At 50.2% G+C, this 23,822-nt stretch overlaps 1 protein-coding gene across 1 annotated transcript; it reads left to right on the top strand.

Annotated features, from left to right (window-relative positions):
- The first annotated feature begins 8,644 nt into the window (after positions 1-8,644).
- On the top strand, positions 8,645-22,420 carry CAVIN1 (caveolae associated protein 1). The gene is made up of 2 exons (XM_043468398.1): positions 8,645-9,524; positions 19,937-22,420. Exons 1-2 carry the CDS (start codon positions 8,856-8,858, stop codon positions 20,636-20,638), a joined length of 1,371 nt encoding a protein of 456 aa, XP_043324333.1. The 5' UTR covers positions 8,645-8,855; the 3' UTR covers positions 20,639-22,420.
- Positions 22,421-23,822: the final 1,402 nt, after the last annotated feature.

Below are 23,822 nucleotides of genomic sequence, written 5' to 3' on the forward strand. Positions count from 1 at the left end.
AGGTTGTCTGTGAGTGATCAGAGATTAGAATTTACAGTCATAGAATGTCAGAAATGGAAGGAATCTTAGAAATCATCTACTCCTATTTTTTTTTATCTACTCCTATTTTTTTCATTTTCAGATGAAGACGCTAAGAACTAAGAGAGAGGTGAAGAGCTGAGAGAAGGAAAGTCATTCACTTGAAATCACATACCAATTTGGAAACAGAGTTGTGAATAAATATACTGTTCATCAGATGTTTAGTGTAAAAGGGATTTCTCCTAGTCTAATAGATTATGTGTAAACTATTCTAATCAGATTAGAATTAACCAAATATCAAATTAACAGGAGTCCTACTCTATATTTTTTGGATAAGTGGACTGTATTATAATTCAGCTTGAACTGGGATAAGGTTTTGCTGTTACCTTGGTCAGGGTGCTTTATTTTCTTTAACTTGCTGGGAGCTCAGATTAAACTCATATGTGTGTGTGTGTGTGTGTGTGCACGCACGTGTGTGTGTGTGTGTGTGTGCGTGCGTGCACGCATGCACTCAATCATGTCCGACTCTTTTCGACCCCATGGACTGTAGTCCACCAGGCTCCTCTGTTCATGGAATGTTCCAGGCAAGAATACTGGAGCAGGTTGCCATTTCCTACTCCAGGAGCTCTTCCCAACCCAGGGATTAAACCTGCATCTCTTGTGTTTCCTGCATTGGCAGGTGGGTTCTTTACAACTAGTGCCACCTGGGAGGCATTATGCTTCCAGAAAAATCACAAGGAAAAGGATTGCAAGCAACAGTAGGAGCTGTTGGACCCAGCTCTCAAGGAAAGGGGGAAGCGATTCAATCAGTTAGAGATAAAGTTCTCTCCCAGAATATGGAAGCACCAAAGTAGTTCTAGATGACAAGAATTATTTCTTATTTAGAGATGGTGACATTCTTGGGAAATATGTCGACTGAAATAAGTCACTATTGAAATGGCATCACGTGAAGCTGCCCATTCCACTGAAGTTCTGAAATCTTTCATCATGTAAATAATTTTCTCTTTAATAATAAGAGATGTTTCTCTTTAATAATAAACTAATGATATCCAAACTGAAAAAAAATTAAAAATAGAGCTACCATATGATCCAGCAATCCCACTGATGAGTATATACCAGGAGAAAAACATAGTTTGAAAGAATACATGCTGATGTTCATCACAGCGCTGTTTACAATACCCGAGACATGCAAGCCACCTAAATGTCCATTGACAGGAACGGATAAAGGTGTACTACATCTATACAGGGCCTCCCAGGTGGTTTAGGGGTAAATAATCCACCTACCAATGCAGGAAACACAAGAGACTCAGTTCTGTCTCTGGGTTGGGAATATTCCCTGGAGAAGGAAATGGCAACCCACTCCAGTATTCTTGCTTGGACAATCCCTTGGACACAGGAGCCTGGTGGGCTATAGTCCATAGGGTCACAAAGAGTTGGACGTGACAGATAATGGGAAGGATAGGAAAACAGTTATGGGGAAGGGACAAGCAGGATTTGGGATTTCAGTTGGCTTGGGAGGTGAAGGAGAGAGAGAAGTTAAACATAATTCCAAGGTCTTAGACTCTGGTGATTGAGAGGATGATGGTAACATGGACAGAAGTCAGAACATCATGAGGGATTCTGATTTTTGAGGAAAGATACTAACTGTAGTTTATAAGTGTTGAGTTGGGATGATGGTGGCATACCCAAACAGGGCTGTAAGCAGTGTAAGATGAGAGCTTGGCATTTAGGAGAGAGGTCAGAACCCAAGGACAACTGTTAAAATATTGAAATAGTTTTATACATACTGGAAAATAACCACTGCTCTGCCTGGCCTCAAGGGATTCAGCAACACATTTAGGACCCCTGGTGATGCCTGGCATATCAGGGGCCACAACTGTTTTAACACAATAGATGACAGCATCCATCTTGATGAGTTGAGGTCTCTGCCACTGGCTTTAAATATTATTATTATCTCCCCATTTCAGGACCACTGATTTTAGAGTCATAACAAAGAAGATGCCATAGAGGAAGATGAAAAGGAAAAAGGGAAAGTGACTGGGACAGCACAGAGGGCTGAAGGCAGACTCCACATTAAATATCTTCATTAAGGGACTTCCCTGGTTGTCCAGTGGCTAAGACTCTGCCCTGCAAATGCAGGGGGCCTGGGTTTAATCCCTGGTCAGGGAACTAGGTCCCACATTGCTGCAAATAAGAGTTTGCATGCCACAAAACTAAGACCCAGTGCAGCCAAATAAATAAATATTTTTAAAAAAGGAAAAAAGATCTACATTAAGAAAATAGTATAACAATAATGGACATGAGTTTGAGCAAACTCCGGGAGATGGTGAAGGACAGGAAAGCCTGGTGTCCTGCAGTCCATGGGGTCACAAAAAATTGGACACAGCCTAGCAACTTAACAACAACGAAGAACAACATAACAATAAAAATAGAAAAGAAAATAGCATGAATTTTCATAGAATTATTCATAACAGCCAAAAAAAACCGGAAACAGTCCAAACATCCACACAAACATGTAGCATATCTATACAATAGGATTTGATTTAGCCATTGAAAGGAATGTAGTGTTGATACAACAAGGGTCAAGCTTGAAAATGTTATAAAAGAAAGAAGCCAGACACAAAGGGCTATGTATTCTATGATTCCATTTATATGTGTCCAGAATAGGCAAATCTTTAAATAGAAAATAGACTGTCAGGGCCTAGGGAGCGACAGCTCGTGGATCTGGGGTGACTAAGTTTAATTTTATCCGAGTCCTGTGAGCCTGGAAAACACTGAGGCTTAAAGGAATCTGCCTCCCTTTTTGTGGTCTGCAAAGAACCACCCTTCTCCCTCTGACTCACTGATGACCCTCTTGTTTATTTGCGACAAGAACAAGACCTTCCACGTTCCCATCTTTGCCGTATAAATAATTAAACTGAACCACGGGTGGGACTTCCCTGGTGGTCCAGTTGTTAAGATTCTGAGCTCCCAATGCAGGGAACCGGAGTCTGATCCCTGGTCAGGGAACTAAATCCCACATGCTGCAACAAAGATTTGGTACAGCCAAATAAATAAATAAAACGAACCGCTTGTCCCCACGGATCACTCGGAACAAAATGCTTATTAACAAAACTCTGCTTAAACGTCTCTCCTCCCAGTCCCTTGACTTTTGGCCCACTCTCAGCCTGAACCAACATACAACCTGGCCTGAGGAGAGGCTGGCTGGCTGGCTTCAGGAAAAAGCATTCTCTGCTCGCTCTCTCATCATGCCACCTTTCCAGCCCATCCCCTGATCCTGGTTCTTTCCAGCCTTATTGACTCCCCTCTCTACCTCTCGAGACACTTGCTGATCTTACAGTCATGGCATTCTCTTTATTACAATAGACTCCCTACCCCTGACTGCTGTAATCCCTTTCCTCCCCTGTAAAAATCCTTCCTAATAAAGTCTCTCTTTACTAACTCTGGATTTTAAAAAATTTTTATTGGAGCATATTTGCTTTACAGTGTTGTGATAGAATTAAGACAGCAGAGGGAATCAGCCATACATACACAAATGTCCCTCTCTTTTGGACTTCCTTCACATTCAGGTCACCGTGCATTAAGTAGAGTTCCTTGTGCTATTAGTTTTCTATTTTCTATATAGTACGGATTTGTTTTTTAAGTGACATATTATTTTAGTGGTGATGAAACTATTCTAAAATTGATTATGGTTACCACGTTTGTGAATGTACTAAAAACCACTGAAACTGTACACTTTCAGTAGGTGAATTGCATGGTCTGTGAGCTATATCTCAATAAAGCTAGGGGTTGTTGTTTTTTTATTTTTTAATTGGTTTTAAAAGCTATTTTTTTTTAAGACTATGAGAGAAAGAAAAAAAAAAAGTTAGCAAACAGGACAAGAAATACCGTGAATAAAAACAATAGGGACTTCCCTGGTGGTCCAGTGGTTAAGAATCCATCTGCCAATGCAGGGGACACAGGTTTGATCCTGGGTTTGGGACGATTCCACATGCTGCAGAGCAACTAAGCCCATTCACCACAATTGTTGAAGCTCATGCGCCCTAGAGCCCATGCTCCACAACAAGAGAAGCCACTGCAATGAGAAGCCTGTACAAGAGGCTACAACTACAGTAGCCTCTACTTGCCACAACTAGGAAAAGCCTGAGCAGCAATGAAGACCCAGAATGGCCAAAAAATAAATAAATAAAATTTTAAAATAAATAAATAGTATAATTATAAAAAAATAATAATACAGCTTCACAAAGGTCAAGAGGGAACAGTCTTAATGGCAAATTGGTCACTAGTGCTAAATGTTGTGGAGAGTTCAAATAAAATTAGAAAAGAGATCATTGGTAGAATATGGAGTTTATTAGTGATTTTTAAGTGCTCTTTTAGTAGAAAGGAAGCCACCTTTTTGGATTAACTGAAGAAATTTAAGGACTGAATTGGGAGTAAGGGATAAGCAGTTTTAGAAAACAATGAACTCTGAACAGGAGAAAATGTACAGACCCAGCCTTGTAAGGTCAGGGAGGTAAAACCAATTAAGACTGCAGTGTTGGTTTGTCTGTGTTTGTTTTTTTATTTTTAGGTTAAGAGACCGGTGCGTGCTGAAGGTAGAGAGGATAAAATAAATAATAATTAATTAATTAATAATTTTAATTGCTTTCTGGCTCAGGAAACCTATCCTATACATTAAAGTTTGAAGGAAAAGAAAGAATGGATTTTTTTTAAAGATTTTCTTTTTTTATGTGGACCATTTTTAAAGTCATTGCATCTGTTACAATATTGCTCCTGTTTTATGTTTTTATTTTGGCCTCGAGGCATGTGGGATTTTAGCTCCCTGACTAGGGATCAAATCCACACCCCTTGCCTTGGAAGGCCAAGTCTTAACCACTGGACCACCAAGGAAGTCTCAGGCATTTTTGAAGAAGAGAAAAATATGTAAATATTACAGGCACTTTTTCATATACGTCAGAGGGGCAAGAATTGTGCCTATAAATCTAGGGAGAAAAACATTACTGCTGACTGTGAGCCAGCTGCTGAGGACTGGTTTTCCATTCGAGATGGTTTCTCTGATGTGAAGGTACACCATTCATCCCAATCATTTATTATTAACGAAACACATTGTCTCCCTAGGACTCTCCAGCACATATCCAAAATGGAAGGGAATACACTGCACCCCTCACACCTCATTGGTGCTCCCTCAAGGTAAGCTGGTAAGATTTAAGGCTGAACCTCGATAAGAGAATGCCTGGCTACTCCCCCAGCCCCCACCTCACGTCCCTGCAGAAAGGGGAGGGGTGGACAGGGATGGAAGGCTGTACCCTGTAAATCCTTCCCTACTCTTCCTGGGAAGTGGGGACAACCTTCCCTGAGCTGCCTGGAGCATCTTCCACTTTGTATCAGAAACTATTTATGCATCTGTCACCCCTGCTACCCTATGAGCTTCTCAACAGGAGGGACTGGGCTTTTTTGAAGTCCCCAGGCCGGTAGCTGGCTCCTGGCAAGTACTCACACTTTGCTGAACAGAAGGATGGATAGAGGAACACAAGAGTGAGCTGTGAGAATCCAGCTGCTGACAGTTTGCATCCTGGTGTTCTTTTTCTGGGCCAAAGGGTTGTTTGTTTCCACCTCTCTATCCCTTTTCCAGACTGCCTCACCAGCTGAAAGCACACAATGGAACAGTGTGCCTTTCAGCAAATAGAGTGAGCAATGGAAAATGCAAAGCATCAACCCTGAATGCAAGCTGTGGCAGGCTGGACGCGATTCCAAATGAAGAGAAACTGCTTATTTTCACTGAAACGGACTGAAGTCCTCTGGGAAGGATTATTTGGCTCCCATTCTGAGTGCTGGTGTTGATAAAACTGCTGCACCCAGGCTCAGCACGCCCTCTGTTGGATTTAGCTGACATTTAGTAACAAGAGGAACAGGAGAGCATCCTGTCTGATGCAAATACTTGTTGGACACAGGCAAGCAGCGAAAGGGCTCTTTCTGTGAAATTCTCAAAGAGCCATCAAATGAGTCAGAGCATATTCACTAGACTATCCCTGGGATATAATTTGATTCATCCAAAAATATGGACATTCTTTTTTGAAGACCAGAAATCCCTTCCTGATGGGAGAGTCAGAATGGCATGGACTTGATTCTTTTTATGCATGCAACCACAAAAACAAATCAACCCCCAAAACTTATCTTCAGGACCCCCCAATGTAATCTGTATATGTCCACTGAGAGACAACTGGTAAAATAAGTATAGTACACCCTTCCCAGGTGACTCAGTGGTAAAGAATCCACCTGCCAATGAGTTCGATCCCTGGGTCGGGAAGATCCCCTGGAAAAGGAAATGGCAACCCACTCCAATATTCTGGCCTAGAAAATCCCATGGACAGAGGAGCCTGGTGGACTACGGTACATGGGATCACAAGGAATTAGACACGATTTACCGACTAACCACACACATGCACATTGGAAAATAAGACCTCTCTTGTACTGATATGAACAATCTCCAAGATATATATTCAGTTCAGTTCAGTTCAGTCGCTTAGTCATGTCCGACTCTTTGCGACCCCGTGAATCACAGCACGCCAGGCCTCCCTGTCCATCACCAACTCCCCGAGCTTATCCAAACTCATGTCCATCGAGTCAGTGATGCCATTCAGCCATCTCATCCTCCGTTGTCCCCTTCTCCTTCTGCCCCCAATCCCTCCCAGCATGAGGGTCTTTTCCAATGAGTCAGCTCTTCGCATCAGGTGGCCAAAGTATTGGAGTTTCAGCTTCAGCATCAGTCCTTCCAGTGAACACTCAGGACTGATCTCCTTTAGGATGGACTGGTTGGATCTCCTTGCAGTCCAAGGGACTGTCAAGAGTCTTCTCCAACCCCGCAGTTCGGAAGCATCAATTCTTCAGCGCTCAGCCTTCTTCACAGTCCAACTCTTACTTCCATGCAAGACCACTGGAAAAACCATAGCCTTGACTAGATGGACCTTTACATTAGTAACTGACAAAAACCAAAGTGCTGATATATATATATATATATATATATACATATATACATATATATATATATCAGTTTTTGTAGGTGTGCAAAGACTTCCTAGAGAAGATTCCACAAGAAAATAATAATTGTTGTCCCCTGAACCAGAAATTAAGTTTGCTTCAGATAGGGATAGAAAGAAAACTTCTTTTCACTATATTTCTTTGTGCACTATTTGCAATTTGCATCTTATGTGTCATCTATGAAAGCTAATCAATTTTCTAAAAGAAAGAACCTGATGAAGGTCCCGTTAGTTTCCTTACTGTCACTCTTCTTTCTCTCCAGAAGTCTTGTCAATCCTCAGTGGAAGGAACTCAAACTGTTATAACACATTTTTTATCAAATTCTAAAATAAACAGGTACTCTTGTCAGTTCTAGTATATAAATACATGTGATTTTATATACCAGTTCATTCTATTTGAATCTCAGACAAGAAAGCCACTTGTTTCTGTGGAAACAGCAATTGAAGTGTCAGGGGAAATATTTTGTTCAATAGCTGTTGGGACTATTCCAGATGATTCCAGGCTATCCCAGACAGTGAGTTCCTCAGCTTCTTTCTGGGTTGGTGGCTTCTCTGACTGGATTAATAGGGCCTTGCAATTTTTTACGCTTCCTAATGATAATGCATGCCAGATGAGAAGTGACCTTTTGCCAAGATGATCATCGATCCAGCTGGGGAAACCCAAGGTTGGTTTCCTAACCAGGGAAAAGGTTTGCAGCTTTTCTGGGGGAAAGGGGCTGGTACTGCTCCAGTGCTGTGCTAAAGAGTAAAACTGGGGAGAATCGGCATTCTCTCCTGGACTTCTTGATCCTGTTCAGAACTGCCTGCTTCTTGGTACCCATCATAGTGGGAAATATATTTGTAGGTCGACAGGCTGGCGGCATACATGGGTGGCAGCATCTGCCCCTCCCTGTGCTGGTGAAAGATACAGCCTGCTAAGATGCAAAGTGCCAGAGAGGGGTCCTGACACCTGGTTTGAGCTCCAAGCTAATGTGAACTTGCTGGCAAACCTCCTGGCAAGTCATTTGCTCTTTCCAGACCCTCTGTTTCCAGTCTGTCAAGTGAGGAGGTGGGATCTGATATCTCTGTAAAGCGCCACAGTCTCTGGGCTCCAGAGAGATGGGTGAACTCCCTGTCCTGCACTCAACTCGGTGTCAGCCAGGCCTCTGGGGCAGGCGGAAACACGGGGAAAGGTGGTTTTTAGAGAGAGGTGAGCAAAAACCTCTAGTTTCTATTTTATTGCCCATCTTTACCCTCCTCTGTTAGGATAATTCTAAGAGGGATCTGAGGAGCTTGGAGACCCCTCACCAACACTGTGGCTCTAACGTGTAAGTTCTTCCCTCCCTTGGCAAAGGACCCCTCAAGCTTTTTCGAACACTGCTGGGTAACTTGATGGGGTGGATAGTCAGAGGTCCCTTAGAAAAGGCTGTGGAAGCCATAGATCCTTTCCCTCTCTAAAACGGGACACCGGCAAACACAATAGTTTGCACGTAATTTCAGGATATCCTGTCCCACCTGACGACCTGCTCTGGAACTTAAAAGGCGGAGGTGGGTTTGCGGGGTGAGACAAAAGAGCGGGAGGGAAAAGCAGAGCAACACTCCAGGACCTGCTTCCCTTCCCAAGCGCACATTCCTCTGCCCCAGTCCCGCTCCCGCCGCCTCCACTGCCAGCGGAGGCCCTGGTCTCCCGTTCCAACTATTCCAACCATCCTAGGAAGGGTGGGGCGCTCGGCTCTTGGGTCCCCCTGGGCTGCCCCTCCTTCTCCAGCATCGGTCTCCCCTTCTGCCCCGGTCCCTCCCTTTCTGGGGTCGGGCCAGCCAATGGGCGACGAGACTCCTGGGTTTGGCCTGGGATTCGGGGAACTCACCGATCCCCCGCCCCAGAGTTCTGGCCACCATCCCGGTGCGCACGGACGTGGCTCGAGTTTCCTCCGCGCTCTCTCTCGCTCTTCCTCTTCTCCGGGTCTCCCGCTCCCGCTTCAGCTCCACCCGGCCGGCCCCGCACGGCTCCGGGCAGCCATGGAGGACACCCAGCTCCACATCATCGAGCAGCCGCTTTCCGGGTACCCCGACGCCGGGGACCAGGGGTCCTCCACCATGGGGGCTCCGGCGGCCGAGGAGCCGTCGGGGGCCGGCTCTGAGGAGCTGATCAAATCAGACCAGGTGAACGGCGTGCTGGTACTGAGCCTTCTGGACAAAATCATCGGCGCCGTCGACCAGATCCAACTGACCCAAGCCCAGCTGGAGGAGCGGCAGGCGGAGATGGAGGGAGCCGTGCAGAGCATCCAAGGTGAGCTGAGCAAGCTGGGCAAGGCGCACGCCACCACGAGCAACACCGTGAGCAAGTTGCTGGAGAAGGTGCGCAAGGTCAGCGTCAACGTGAAGACCGTGCGCGGCAGCCTGGAGCGCCAGGCCGGCCAGATCAAGAAGCTGGAGGTCAACGAGGCCGAGCTGCTGCGGCGCCGCAACTTTAAAGTCATGATCTACCAGGTGAGTCGGCGGGCGGACCGCGCCCAGAGGTCCGGCGTCCCCCGCCCGGGGCTCAGGGTGGGGAGACCTGCCCGCGGCGCGGCTCTTGCGGCAGCCTGACCCGGCTCGGGGGATCCGCCCTCTTTCCACGAGCGCTGCTGGGGTGGGGTGGGGAGGAGTGGGGTGGGGTGGGTTGGGGTAGGGCTCCTGGGGCGCTCAGAGGGGCGCGCGGTGCACACCGCGGCTCTTCACCCAGACGCTACCTCCGGTGTCCAACGCGTAGCGGAACCTAGTTAGGGGGCTGGACTCAGGGACACTGCGCCCCGCAGGTCGTTCCCAACCTGGCTTGTCAAAAGTCTTACTACTTGGAGAAAGTTTTGGGGAGAGCCGGGGTGTCCGGCGACCACTGGGGCCCGCTGTAAGCGGACACGGGCGGCGCGGCCCGGGTTTGGGGCCTCCGGCGCTGCCCGCCAGATATAGCGGGTGATTCAGGGCTCAGGCACGCATCGCGGGGGCTGCGCCAGGCTAGGGACGCGCCTGCCAGCACGCCCCCGCGGACCCCGCAACGGCCTCGGCCGCCCACGCCGCCCCTCGCTGCGATCCTCTCCCGCCTCCCGGCATTTTCGGCCTTTGGGGACACCCTAGCCCGCGGCGCGCCCCTACCCCTCGGCCTGTTGGAAGCAGCCGCGCGAGGGTGGTGGCCCGCGGCGTGAGGTGTCCTGAAGGGGCTGGTGGAGGGGAGGGGACAGCACCCCCCACCTTGGCCCGGCGGTCTGGGCGCGGTGAATCACCCCGCATGCCTGCGGGGGCGGCCGAGGAGCGGGAGGACAAGCTGCCGGAGGCTGGCGCGCCGCAGGCTCCGCCCAGTCAGCTTGTTGCTTCCTTTGCACCTCTCCGGGTTCTTCCCGCCTGGAGAAAAAATGGGAGTTTTTGTATCCTAACCCCAACTAAACCAAGGCATCTCAGGATCGCTGCTCTTCTCCACTCTGCGGCCCAAATTCCATTAGGGGCGGGTCTGAGCCGAGGGCTCGGTGATCTTGGGCGGGGTGGGAACGTGCCCAGCCTCGTGTTTCTGCTTCCCTCGGTCCTGGTTGATGTTCCCATCCCAAGGAGGTGAGATCCTGGGGGCCGAGGGGTTAGTCTATGTCCCCTCTCTCCCCTCCCCGCACCGAAGGGAATGTGAAAAAAAAAAGAAGGCCCGATTTCCCACATCCCCCGAGGGAGAGGGCCTCTGTCCCAGAGATGTGGTTTCAACTGACAGCTCAGAGGCCCTCCCTAGCTGTGTTCTGAGTGACCGTCAGGGATGTGTGGTGGAGCTAAGAGAAATGCAGATTGAAACAAGCAAGTTCTGGAGCAGTAGATTTAAGTGAGCTAGCACTCATCTGAGAAGAAGGTGCTGGGAGGAGGCTGCAAGGTTGCTCCCCGCTTTCTCCTCCCCCCAGGAACTCCTCCCAAGAGGTACTCGACCTTTAAACAGTTTACTTCCCCCCTGCCCAATATAGCACTAACTGATAGAAAACATTTGCCCAGAATTGTTTCTACTTAATTTAACTGCTCCGTGGAAGCAGAATGGGGGGTGAGGGGGTGGGTGAGATTTTTTAAGAGAACTGCCTAGCACTGGGGTGCATCAAAGGAAGGAGAAGAGGGCAGGGCTCTGGGACAGTGGGCCCCCTCTATCTTCTTTCCAGAGCCTGGTGTGGGAGAGGGGAGCCATGAAGGGCTTGGATGGTTGACCCTTCTCATTCAAAATGTCCCAGACCACAGGACTGGAGTGTCAAAGATGGAGATTCTGAGAGACTTCTGTGCAGAGCCCAACGGCGTGTCTGTTACTGCCTGTAGCCAGTTGGCACAGATTATGTGTCTGTGTATTGTGTATCCACGGTGGGGAGGGGGTCTTAATCACAGGGTGGCTTTGATTGCATCAAGGCTAGTGGGGGACAGAGGGTTGAGGTAGAGGAATGACTCAAGTTCGAGACCTTGAGCCCCCAAATCACAGGGGAAATAACTAATACCTAAAGTGATCCCAACCCATGGTGAAGCTCTGGGGGAAAAAATTCCAGCAACAGGGGTGGGGCCCAAGGCAGCGGAACTTCCCTGAGTTGCAGAGCAGATGTTCCAGGTGGGGGTGAGGGGGTGGGGTACTCAGCTGTTGGAGGAAAGCAGAGGCTGCTTCTCCCTGAGGCCTGCAGGCCTGGGAAGAGAATGAGGTAAAAATAGCCTCATGCCTTGGCAGACCTAATAGGGAAGCTTGGGGGCAGCAACATTTATGATAAAGTTGGGCTGAGGGGGTAGGATGTTTGGGTGGCCAGGCAGAGAGATCTGGGGAAAGGCTGCCCTGGGATGATGTGAGTTTTCCAGTTGGTGAGGGGATGTGGTGTTCCCCACTGCAGAGGCGGGAGGTGATGATGTGGCAAAAGGGGGATGTGGAGGGAGCGTGAAGGGGTGGGAAGGCCCCAGCTGTGGGATCAGGCCATTTGGTTTCCCACACCTTTTTCCTGCTGGATAACAGAGGGAATCCCTTGTGTGGTCCCACCCAAATTCAGGGAACTGCTAGGCATAACGATTTCACAGGTTAAGTTTGCATTTGACATCCCTCCCCTTCACACACCCACACCCACACCCACACCCACACACACACATGAAATTCAGCCCCTCCCATCACAGGATATCAGAGCCCTCACCTTGAACTCACTTCTGAGTCATTATTGTCCTTCTTTGGCATTTCCCTCCTTGTCTCCCAAACAAAAACAGCAGTTTGGCATCCCATCCTGTCAGGCAACACCTCACTAGGCAACAGCCAGTGAGGGAGAGAAGTGAATCCTAGTAGCCCAGGGGTCAGTGGACCAAGAACTGCCAGGAAGACCAGGCCAACTACGGCCCCATGCAAATAGGAGCGTCTGTGCTCAGTAAGGAGGGGTTCCCAGATGGCTCAGCAGTAAACAATCCGCCTGCCAAGCAGGAGACTCTGGTTCGATCCCTGGGTCAGGAAAGAAATGTCAACCCACTCCAGTATTCTTGCTTGGAAAATCCCATGGACGGAGGAGCCTGGCAGGCTACAGTCCATGGGGTCGCAAAGAGTCGGACATGACTGAGTGACTTCACTAGCTAGCTAGTACTCTTGCCTGGAAATTTGCATGGACAGAGGAGCAATATGGGCAATAGACCAAAGAGTCGCAAACAGTTGGACACAGCTCAGTGACCAAACAGCAGCAGCAACAGTGCTCATTAAGGAGCCAATTCTCCCAAGCCAATTCTCCTAATCCTAGTATCCAATCCTAGTTTGGATGTTATTAGAGTTATTGTAGAATCCAGAAAGGGAGGCTAAAATGGAAATACACGTGTTCTGAAGTAGGTTTGATGAAGCAGTTAGTGACCTACATTTGGACCCATCAGACCTGCTCCAAGGTCTTGAGGGCAGGACCAGACGCATTTAAGGGCTTATGTGGAGCATGAGCATTAAAGGGGTGGACACCAGGGCTGGCGTGAGGGCCTGCTGGCTTCTCCTCCTCAAATCCTAAACCAGACTATAGCTCCTCCCTGGACTCAAAGCAAATCAGGGCTACCTGGTTCCAGAAGAACCCCACACTTTTGTCCAAAAAAATCATCCCAACTTGGGGCTCTGGTCCCTCTCACCCCCTGGTGGCCTAGTGGAGAGTGTTTTCCATACGCTTCCTCCAAAAAGCTAAATTTGGGTTGTTTTTCCTGGTCACTGGATACAAGTGTTAGTTGCTCAGTTGTGTCTGACTCTTTGCAACCCCATGGACTGTAGCCCGCCAGGCTCTTCTGTCCACTGAATTCTCCAGGCAAGAATACTGGAGTTGGTTGCCATTCCCTTCTCCAGGGGATCTTCCTGACCCAGGGATCGAACCAGAGTCTCCCGCATTGTGGGCAGATTCTTTACTGTCTGAACCACCAGAGAATCCAAAAATCTACCAGTGGATCCAAAACAGGGAGCATATTCTTATGGGGAGGTATTCCTAAAGACCAAAGGAAATCATACTCCTACCTCTGATTTTTTTAAGTGAAGTCTGAGATGGGCAATTGATAGGGAGAAGGAATATTGTTGCTAGGCAACCAACCACAAAGATGAGTGGTGGTTTGTTCCATTATTTTGAACTACCATTGTGAATAGTTCATCATTCTGTCACTGTAGACTTTTTGAGCTGGAAGATGCTTTGGAGATAGTCAACTTCAGCTGTTTCATTTTGTAGTGAAGGAAGCTGAGGTCCCAAGAGGGGAAGTCACTTACCTATTGCTACTCAAGCACTTGGGGGTCAAAGCTGAGGCAAGGGCCCAGGTGTACCCCCTTCTTCTGCTATATTCTCTGCTCCTTGCTTCCTCCTTCTTTTCCTGGGCTATGCAGCAGAAATTGGAGTGGGGGGAGGCTAGCCCTAAGCAAGAACAGTCCTGGCTTATTCATTCTCTGAGGGAGATAGCTGCACAGTTCTGGCACTGGGACAGATTTGTGTGTGGAGGGGGGGGCATGTGTGTTTGTGAGGATGTGTGTGCCTGAAGGTGTGTGTGTGAGTGTGTGCATATGAGAGTGTGTGTGAAGGTGTGTGTATGAGGGTGTGTGTGTTGGGGGTATGTTTGGGGGTGTGTGACAGTGTGTGTGTGAGAGGGCTTGTGTGTGAGGGTGTGTCTGTGTGAGAGTATGTGTGTTGAGGGTGTATATGAGGGAATGTGTGTGTGTGAGGGTGTGTGTGTACAGTGTTAGCTGAGGGGCTAAGGTGGGTGGCCATAGCTGCTCAGCCTCATAGTGCTGAAGCAGAGGCAATGTGTGGGCCCAGTGGCCGTGGAGGGGAGGGGTGCAGGGTGTACGGAGTGGAGCTCTCTGGCCAGGAGGAGACCACATTGGCTCCTTTCTCTTCAGCCTCCCTGCCACTCCTCTCTTCTCCCTGAATCCTACAGGGAAGGTGGGCACTTGCCTCAGGACCTAGGCTCATGGGTCATTAAAACGGCTTGGTTGTTTTTTTTTTTTTTCGGCCTTGCCACACGGCATGCGGGATCTTAATTCCCCAACCAGGGATCGAACCTGTGCCCCTTTCAGTGGAAGCGAGAAGCCCTAACCACTGGACTGCTAGGGAATGCCCAAAATTAGCTTGGTTTTTGATTCTGATTTCTCTGTGCATCTGGGTGTCTGATAGCCCATGAGTGGGTGGGGGGGATGGGTAGAAGGGAGGCAGGAGGTGGGGATTAGGCCAAAGGGAAATAGCCAGGATGTCCCTCTTCCATGCCTCGCCCTCTCATCCGGGGCGGCACCCGTGCCCACCCTGCCTGAGGGAATAACTGGGATCAGCTGCCTCTGACTCAAGACAGTGAAGTTGTTTGCCTTCTCTTTTCCTCCTTGGAGACTCCTCAGATGGAGTCTAACAAGTGGCCTCTTAGAAAACTTCCCTGCCCCCAGCAGCCTCTTGCCTCCATCACTCCAACTCCTCATAGCATCCTTCTACGACCACGGCTGGGTCGGGGTAGCAGGCAGGAGACCAAGGATGGGACTGGGGAAGATTCTAGAGGGAGAATGGGACTGGGTGCTTATTAATTCACGGGCCTGGGTTTGTCCCCCCTGTTTCCACTCCAGGGCCCTCTTGATGAAGCCTTGAAAGTGTGGTGTCTTTCCATCCTAATATTTGTGTGCTCCCCTCCCCTCTACTCACCAGCCCCAGTTCTGCATGCCTACCAACGCCTCCTCCTCCCACACCTGTCCGCACCCACCCCAAGCTCCACTTAAACCCCTTTTCCTCATCTTAGCCCAAGAAGAAGCTGAATGCACCCTCAGACCGGGCCACACCCAAGATCGTGCCTTTTGATCTTCTGCCTGAGACTGAGCCTTTTGACCTGAAGCCTGAGACAGTGCCTGAGCTCCCACCCTTTGACCAGACGCCTAGGACCCTGCCCTATTACCCAGAGCCCACTGGGCCTCTGCCCACCCCTGAGGAGCCGACAGCCGGTGGGGGTGCTTAGGGTCTCCTGGCTCACATGGGGCCGTGGGCGTGGCATGTCATGAATCCAGTCCACCACCAGCTCACTGCTTAGCAGTGGCCAGTCTGGAGTGGCCAGTCTCTTCTAAGCCACTGCCCCTTGTGAGTGGGTGACGGGTACTGTGCAAACACTCACATTATGGAATGTTCAGGCAATCGGGTGGGAGGTCACGGGAAAGGGCGCTCCTCTACTGCTTGGCTTCCATCTTAATAGTAGATGCTCCAGACACCTTACCGGAGTTGCACCCACTTCTGCCGCATGAGATTGCCTGCAACATCCATGCTTCTGTGTTTTTCTTAATTTATTTAATTGGAGGACAATTACTTTACAATATGTTTTGCCATAGCTCAACACGAATCGGCCATAGGTATACACGCGTCCCCTCCATCCTGAACCCTGCCCAGGCTTCTGACAGACCTTCCCTCCCCCTTCCACCTCCTCCTGAGGGACAGGCCAGTTTGGCTCGAGGGCCCGTTTTACAGAGGGCCCTCATGAGGCCCAGACCAGGGGTCTGTTCTGTGCCCTCTCCACGCCCCTCCCTGCAGCTAGGGAAAACACTTACACTTATTTTTTCCAGTTTTTTTTTTTCCCAGAAAATGTTTTGCAAAGAGATCCCGTTATGTTTGCCAGATCCTGCCTTTGGCAGGGCACCCAAAAGCTGCCAACTCAGAGAGGCCAGGAGGAGGTACACTTTTGCTGGATCTGGCCTACCTATGGCACAGTGTTTGCCCATTTTTTTTTTCACATGATCATTCTCCTAAGGAGTCCTTTTAGACATTTTTCTTCCTAATTGTCCTCTTCCCTGTGAAATTTTAACACTATAGATATACTATATATACATGGACTCCCCCAACACCCCACCCAAGAACCAATTTCCACCCACTTTGGGGCAACATCCTCCCACATGCTAGAGTGTCATGCTAGAGCAGAAAAGAAGGTCCCTTCTGCCTTCAGTGTTTCTCACGCCCTTGTCCTGACAACCTAAAGTAGAGGTCCTGAGTTTTTAACACTTCCCTATCTCTCATCTCTCCCCTAGTCTGCACCCTCCTCTGACACACTCTGAGCAGATCCCAGGTCTCCGAATGACCTCTCCAGTATCTTCTCTGGTCATTCCAGGCAGTGGTTGGGAACAGAACTGGCTAGCTCTAAGTCAAGAAAGGCCCTACCCCAGGGAGCCTTCTCCCTGACAAATGTGAAGTGCCTGGCCAAGGACCAGGCACACAGTAGGTGCTCAATTAAATCATATAAAAATCTTCCTAAGGCAGAGGAGCTTAAGTTTATGTAGTGAGGTCGGGGAGAGGAGAGGAAGGGGCTGGGAGCTGTCTTATGGCTCCTCTAAATTCATCCCAGACTGGTGCTTTCCTGGGTTGGGGAGCTGTGTGTACTTGGTGGGGGGGCGGGGTGGGGGGTAGACAATGGAAGCTGTGCATGCTTTTGTTCAGACCTGGTCATTAAAGCTAACTCTGGAAACCAAGCCTGTTGGGACTGGTGGTTTTGTTTAATAAAAATATAGAAACAGAACAAGCAGAGCTCTCCCTTCTTGCCACCCTGAGGCCCCTCCTATGACTTAGGAGCTCTGCCAGGGAAGTAGGGGTGGGACAGGGGTGCCCGGCCTCTATGCCCAGGGTTGGGGGAGGTGCTTTGGGATTCTGCTGCTGGTTGTTGTAGCAACAGGCCAACTGGGTGGGCCCAAGACAGCACTCCAAAGCTGTGAGTCATAGGGGAAACCTGGCTTGGAAACAGGGAGAAAAGACAAAATCCATTAATGGAGGGAAAAAGCTAAAGTCATAGTGGTATACCCTCTCCAGGGCCAATTCACTGGATATTATCTCGGACTTAGGTCAAATGGTTTCTTCCCTATCCCCTGACCTTCCACCAAGAAAGCAGTTCCTCTGGTGTAAGCCATTGCACTAGAGGAAGCCTCACAATGAAGGGCGATACACACACACACACACACACACACACACACCATATATATATATATTATAATATATATATATTACACACACACACACACACACACACACCCCCATTCTAGTCTGGCGGAGACGACTCCAAATCCTCCCCTCACTGGGATTGCTCCCTGATGTTGTATTTGAGACCTCTCATCAGGCAATAGGAAGATGAGATTGGCTACAAGAAGTCTGGAACTCTCTCCAGCCTTGTTCACAGTTCAAGCTTTATCTAAGAAGCCAGAGGCCAGGAAAACCAGCCAGCTCAGGCTTTAGGGGTTGGACAGAGCAGAGGGGAGAATCAGGGATGCTGGGGTGGGGCACAGAGACAATGTGGATCTGTTTTCCAGCAGCAGGGACTGTTTCCTGGCTCTTCCCCACCCATCACGCTTAACCCTTCCCTTAATTCATCCACATTGCCTGAGCTTTAGTGAAAGGAAGTGTTCTCCTAACTTTGGTGGTGTGGGTGGATTTTTAGACTAAGAGGCTGTGAAGGAGAAATCAGAGCTGACAGTTTTTGATGCTAGGGCTGCCAGTGAATTCTGGGTGGATGTGAATTAAGAAGTAACAGGGAGTTTAGATGATAGTCCTAAAATGTTGTTTAAGAGAGAGGACTCTGGTAGCAGGTGGGGAGAAGTGATTGCACAAGGAGACCCAAAGTGTACAACTGGGAATCAGAGGGACTGCTAAGACTGGCTGAGACCCTTCCACACTGAGTGAGGAAAATACCCCTTCAATGCCTCTGCGAGTGATAAGAAGCAGAGGGATGGATAGAATGCTGCAGAATGCCCACCACAGGGCCCAGCCAGCTGTGGCAGGTGGAGACTACAAGTCCCAGCATGCCCTGAGCCCAGGTCACCTTGCCTGCTGGGAGGTGTAGTTGAGTAATGAGAGCCTGAGATGGCTTGGTGCCCAGCAGAGCTGGTGCCCAGTTTGGGAGAAGAGGTGAAGCCAGCATATTCCCTCTTTGTCCCTGCTAATGATATTGACAGGGAGGGAAGGAAGTTGGGAGGAGGTGTTCCTAGTTTTCAATGTAAACCAGGAAACTCTGTGGGGATGTAGATGGGAGGGAAGAGGAAAGAGGTTGGGGGCTGGGGAAGGAATTTCTATAGCAGGTGGTGCAGAGATACCAAACAGTCAACACATACGTGTACGTGTTTGTGTGTGTTTATAGGAGGGGTCAGTTTATGTTGCCTCATTTTTCTCAGATGGGGTTTTCTTACAATTCTGTGAAACGATCTTCAGAAAACCTATTCCCTATCATTCCTTTGTACAATGTACCTAAAGAAGAGAGTCTGGGTCGAAGAGACTTTTGGGCCAAAAACAAACCCATTCTGGGTTATGTCCTCTTTTCCTTTCTGTGCTCAATCTCCCCCACCTTCTGCTGAGAGATGATCCTGAGATTCTGAAATGTAGGTCCAGAGTCAGGATCTTGGAAAATCTTCCCGGAATGGAAAACAGTGCTGGTGCTGGGTCTTCCCAGGAGAAGAACTGGCTCTGAGATCTAGGATCTCGCCATCCTACCCCTGGCTCTTGAGCTCCTGTTTGGGGTTGGGGGCGGGTTGTGGTGGTGAAGCAAGAATAGAAAAACAGTCCCTCCTTTCCATTCCAAGGCAGGGATGTCAGAACCAGAAGAAACCTCCAGGTTGGGAAGAAAACACGTTCTCGCAGCCAGCTTCTTCCTCTTTCCTCAATTTCTACATAGCGGTGGAGAATGACCATTGGTGGAGCCAAACCGTATGGGGACAGGGGGGAGGTCATTAACTCCCCTTCCCTAATACTGGTTCTTCTGAAATTATACGAAGTCTGGGAAACGCGCTCCCTTGAAAATAAACCTGCCTTCAAGTTACCCTACTTGGGGTCGCCTGAGATCGGCTGTGAGCTCACCGCTCAAACTAAACAAACTGCCCAAAGCCTTTTGGGCCTGGCTCGGGCAGTGTGGGGCTCTGTGCACCAGAGGGCGCTCTGACCATTTCCAAAGTTCTATTGTGATCTCTGGGACGCAAAGGGTAAGAAGTGGTTTAATCTGGGTGGTCGCGGGGCTCGAGGAGCGGGTTGGAGAGCCGCAGAGATACTTGACCGAAGTGCGAAAACGAAGCCAGATTCTGATCCGAAGCTCGGTTCCCTCTTCGCTCTGTATGTGTGCTTAGTCGCTCAGTCGTGTCCGACTCTTTGCGACCCCAGGGACTGTAGCCCGCCAGGCTCCTCTGTTCATGGCGATTCCCCAGGCAGGAATACTGGAGTGGGTTACCTTGCCCTTCTTCAGGTCTACTTACTATTCATTCAACACATATTTGAGTGTTCACGAAGTGTTCAGCTCGGTGCCAGGCGCTGGGGATACCAGCGCAGAAGTCCAGGCCGATTTCACTGGTACCACGCACTCGCCAGGATCACAGGTGCCAATGCCCGGCCCCGGGTTCGCCCAGCGTCCCCCCAAGTCCCCGCCCAACTCTCCCGCTCTTCCCCCACCCTCATCTGTTCCCTCTGATCTCCCTTTAGGATGAAGTGAAACTGCCGGCCAAAGTGAGCATAGGCAAGTCGCTGAAAGAGTCGGAGACGCTGCCCGAGAAGGAGGGCGACGAGCTGGCCGAGGGCGAGCGGCCGGAGGAGGACGCGGCGGCGCTCGAGCTGTCGTCGGACGAGGCGGTGGAGGTGGAGGAAGTCATCGAGGAGTCGCGCGCCGAGCGCATCAAGCGCAGCGGCCTGCGGCGCGTGGACGACTTCAAGAAGGCCTTCTCCAAGGAGAAGATGGAGAAGACCAAAGTGCGCACGCGTGAAAACCTGGAGCGGACCCGCCTCAAGACAAAGGAGAACCTGGAGAAGACGCGGCACACCCTGGAGAAGCGCATGAACAAGCTGGGCACACGCCTGGTCCCCGCCGAGCGCCGCGAGAAGCTCAAGACCTCTCGAGACAAGCTGCGTAAGTCCTTCACGCCCGACCACGTGGTCTACGCGCGCTCCAAGACCGCGGTCTACAAGGTGCCGCCCTTCACGTTCCACGTCAAGAAGATCCGCGAGGGCCAGGTGGAGGTGCTGAAGGCCACGGAGATGGTGGAGGTGGGCGCCGAGGAGGAGGAGGGCGGCGCGGAGCGCGGCGAGGCGGCAGATCTGCTGCGCGGGAGCAGCCCCGACGTGCACACGCTGCTGGAGATCACGGAGGAGTCGGACGCCGTGCTGGTGGACAAGAGCGACAGCGACTGAGCCGGGCGCGGGGCTGTGCCCGGAAGGCCGCGCCGCCCCGCCTCTCCCCGCCCCCGCCCCGATTCCTTTCCCTCCACGAACTTTCTCTTTCGCATTCTCTCTCTCTCTCCCTCGCTCTCTCTCTCCGCCCCAAACGGGCTGAGATGTTTCTAAATTGAGAACACCTCCCCACAACGAGCACCCCCTCCAAGTCTTACAGCTATTAAGACGAGGGGGAGGCAGCCTGCACCATGGACGGCCCCACTGTAGGCGTAGGCTGGGTGGAAATGCAGAGGTCGGTGATTCGTATCCTGGGGATCCAAGTCGGGAATCCTAGAGGAAATTGCTGTCGTTTCCGTGATTAGGCCCAGGCTTGGGGCAGGCTGCCTTCTCCCCGCCACCTACCCCTACACACATTTACCCGGCTGCTGTCATTCCTGTTCACTGAGCTCTTCTTTCTCATTCTGATCTCTGGCGGCTTCAAAGCCAAAATTACCATGAAAGGGAAGAGTGCATCCTGAAGAGGCCCTTTGCCCACACGGGAGACCGCATACTGGAAGGATTTGAAAGCAGCTTTTGGGAGTATCTAGGGCCGTGCTGGAGAGAGGGCAGAGTAAGCCATGACCCTACATGAGGGTCTAGCACAGGCTGTGTCTGCAAAAGGTCCCAGTAAGGAAGGCTGGATCTAGGCAGAGTGCTGGGGGAGGGAGGGAGGGCACTTCATGTTTATGCATCTGCACACAGGAGCACGTGGCTATGGCTCTGAAGGAAAACGGAAAATAGTAGAAGGTGCAAATGGGCGAAAAGAGAATGCTCATTAGTAGCAGGAGAAACACAGGACAAGGATCCCATCTTATTGGGGTTCACAGAGGACAGCAGGCAGGACAATTTTTCAGAACTAGTAGGGAGGGCAGTGTGAGAAATCTATCATCCAAGAAGAGAGCGGTAAGCTTTACCCCTTACCTCTACTGGTTATGGTGCCCCCATGGGCAACCCATTTCTCATAGCCCAGAAAATTAGGGTCCCAGAAGAGGGCAGTACCAGGCTCCAGAGAGCTGGTATTATAGTTAGGAGGGAGGCTGATGGGAAAGAGACCAGATGCTAAAGGCCAGACCACCAAATTGAGAGCAGGAGGGGAGGAGAGGAGAGTAAGGAATTCCTGTGTGTAGGGCAGCCCAGCCTTGGCTCACTCCTGGCAGTTTCTTCTCAAGATCCTTCCCTAGAGCTAGTATCATAAAGCTGTAGAACATGCTAAGACCTCCTTAGCCTTGTGGGTTCCTCTCCTGAATCTTTGGGGTGAGGGGTGCTGCTTCCAGTTCAAAGGCCTGACTTCTGATCAGGTTCTTCTCAGGACACTTCAGTCTCTCTGTTCTTCCCCCATAAAGGGGACTTGTCAGAAGCAAGGACACCCCCCTCACCCCCAACTCACAGCCCACAGAGGAGAGCTGAAGGCTCCCTCCTCCCCTCACATCCTCTGCCTTATCTTCCCTGCTCTGCATTTTAGAAAATTGCAGCTAATTGTTTTAAGGGGTGGCGGGAGGGAATCTGGGGACACACCTTTTATACAACACAAAGCTTTGCTTCCCCCCGCTCCCCAACCCTTGGTTCCCTTCTCTCTTCCAAATGGTTGGAGACACATCAGCTGAAGTAGGATGGGGATTGTGGGACGAGGTTCCTTGGTGCTGATGGGCTGAAGGGGCCTGAGTTGTGGGCAGATACAGTTCCCTGTGGGCTCTGGGGAGCCTCTCATGTTGCTGTGTCCTGGTGAGCAGCCCGACCAATAAACCTGCTTTTCTAAAAGGATCTGTGTTGGATTGTATTCTTCGAAGGCAGTTTCATAGGATGAGTTCCAGCGAACAGGAGGGAACCAGGGAGTGAAAGAGAGATGCTGCTAGTTTAAACGTGCAGCATTTGCCTGGATGGGAAGTGAGACTGGGGAGTTATTATCCCACTTAGAAATGGGAAGACATGCACACAGAGTAACTTGTCTAACGTCCCATAGGTGGTAAGTGGTGGAGCTGGGATTCTAAGTCAGGCACCCTGGCTCCAGTTTCACTGTGTCTGTAGTCCTGTAGTGTCTAGACCGCTTCTCTGCCTTCAGAGCCTTAGCCCTCCAGACCCACCCAGTTACTCTACTCAGCCTGAGCTCTGCCCCCTTACAAATTCAGGCTGCCAAATCCATCCTACAGGAGGCAGCCTAGGGGAGGGGAAAAGTCAGAGGCCTGAATATCATAGAAAGATTCCGGTGCATGCTAGAGATGCCAGTCTTAGCCACACAGCATATTTCATTCTCCCTACAGCCCTGGGACAGGCACTTCTTTCATTGTCTGTACACCCTCTCTTCCCCATGAGCAGCCAGCCCTACCTGCTCACAAGTTAGGGATTTCCTAGAGCAAAGGAAACAAATTGTCATGTGAGTTCTGCCAGCATCAGAATCACCTGGGGAAGGGTGTCCAAATAAAGACAATGTCATTTCTGGGACTGTGTCCTGGCCTCGTAGTACCACCCCAAACAAGCTGAGTCCTTCCTCAAGAACCATCCATTTCCCTTGGACTTCCCTGCTGCCGACCCCGGCAGCAAGCACAGCAGTCTTGGGTTCTAAGTCCCCCAGAAAGGGTTGGCATTCCTCCAAAAGAAACTGAGGATGAAAATTCAGAGCCTGGGAGCCAGGAAACTTCCCCTCGGCCAGGAGAAGCACGTTCAGGATCCTCCTTCCTGTGGGATGCAGAGGTGCAGCTGTGAGAAGCAGGGAATGACGATAGGACCCCAGCTGTGGAGTAATGAGCTTGAGGGAAACCAGGAAGGGCCCTGGGATACCAGGCCGTTGTTTACTTTTCTTACTCAAAGCAATAAGTTTCCTGGTCCTTTCCCCTTTGCTTCTGTAAGCCATCCTGCTCACTGGCCCACCACACTTTCAGTACCAGCCAAATTACTTTGCTGTAACTTCCCTACCCAGCTCTATTCTGGACACCATTTTGTTAGAAGTAGCCCTAATTCTCTGAAGAGCCACTTTTCTGCTGGCCCCTGTTCCATGACATTCCTCCTTTACATCACAGTGTGTGGCCACAACTCCAGAAGCTCTGCTCAAGTCAGAAATTATTCCTTTTCTTCTTTGCTTGCAGCCAAAGGGAGGAGGAGGCTTTCATGGAATAGCTTCCTACCAATAGGATTTGATGGACATTCCAAGGTTCCATTCCCACAAAGC

This window comes from Cervus canadensis, chromosome 1 (genome assembly GCF_019320065.1).
Source record: "Cervus canadensis isolate Bull #8, Minnesota chromosome 1, ASM1932006v1, whole genome shotgun sequence".
NCBI lineage: Eukaryota > Metazoa > Chordata > Mammalia > Artiodactyla > Cervidae > Cervus > Cervus canadensis.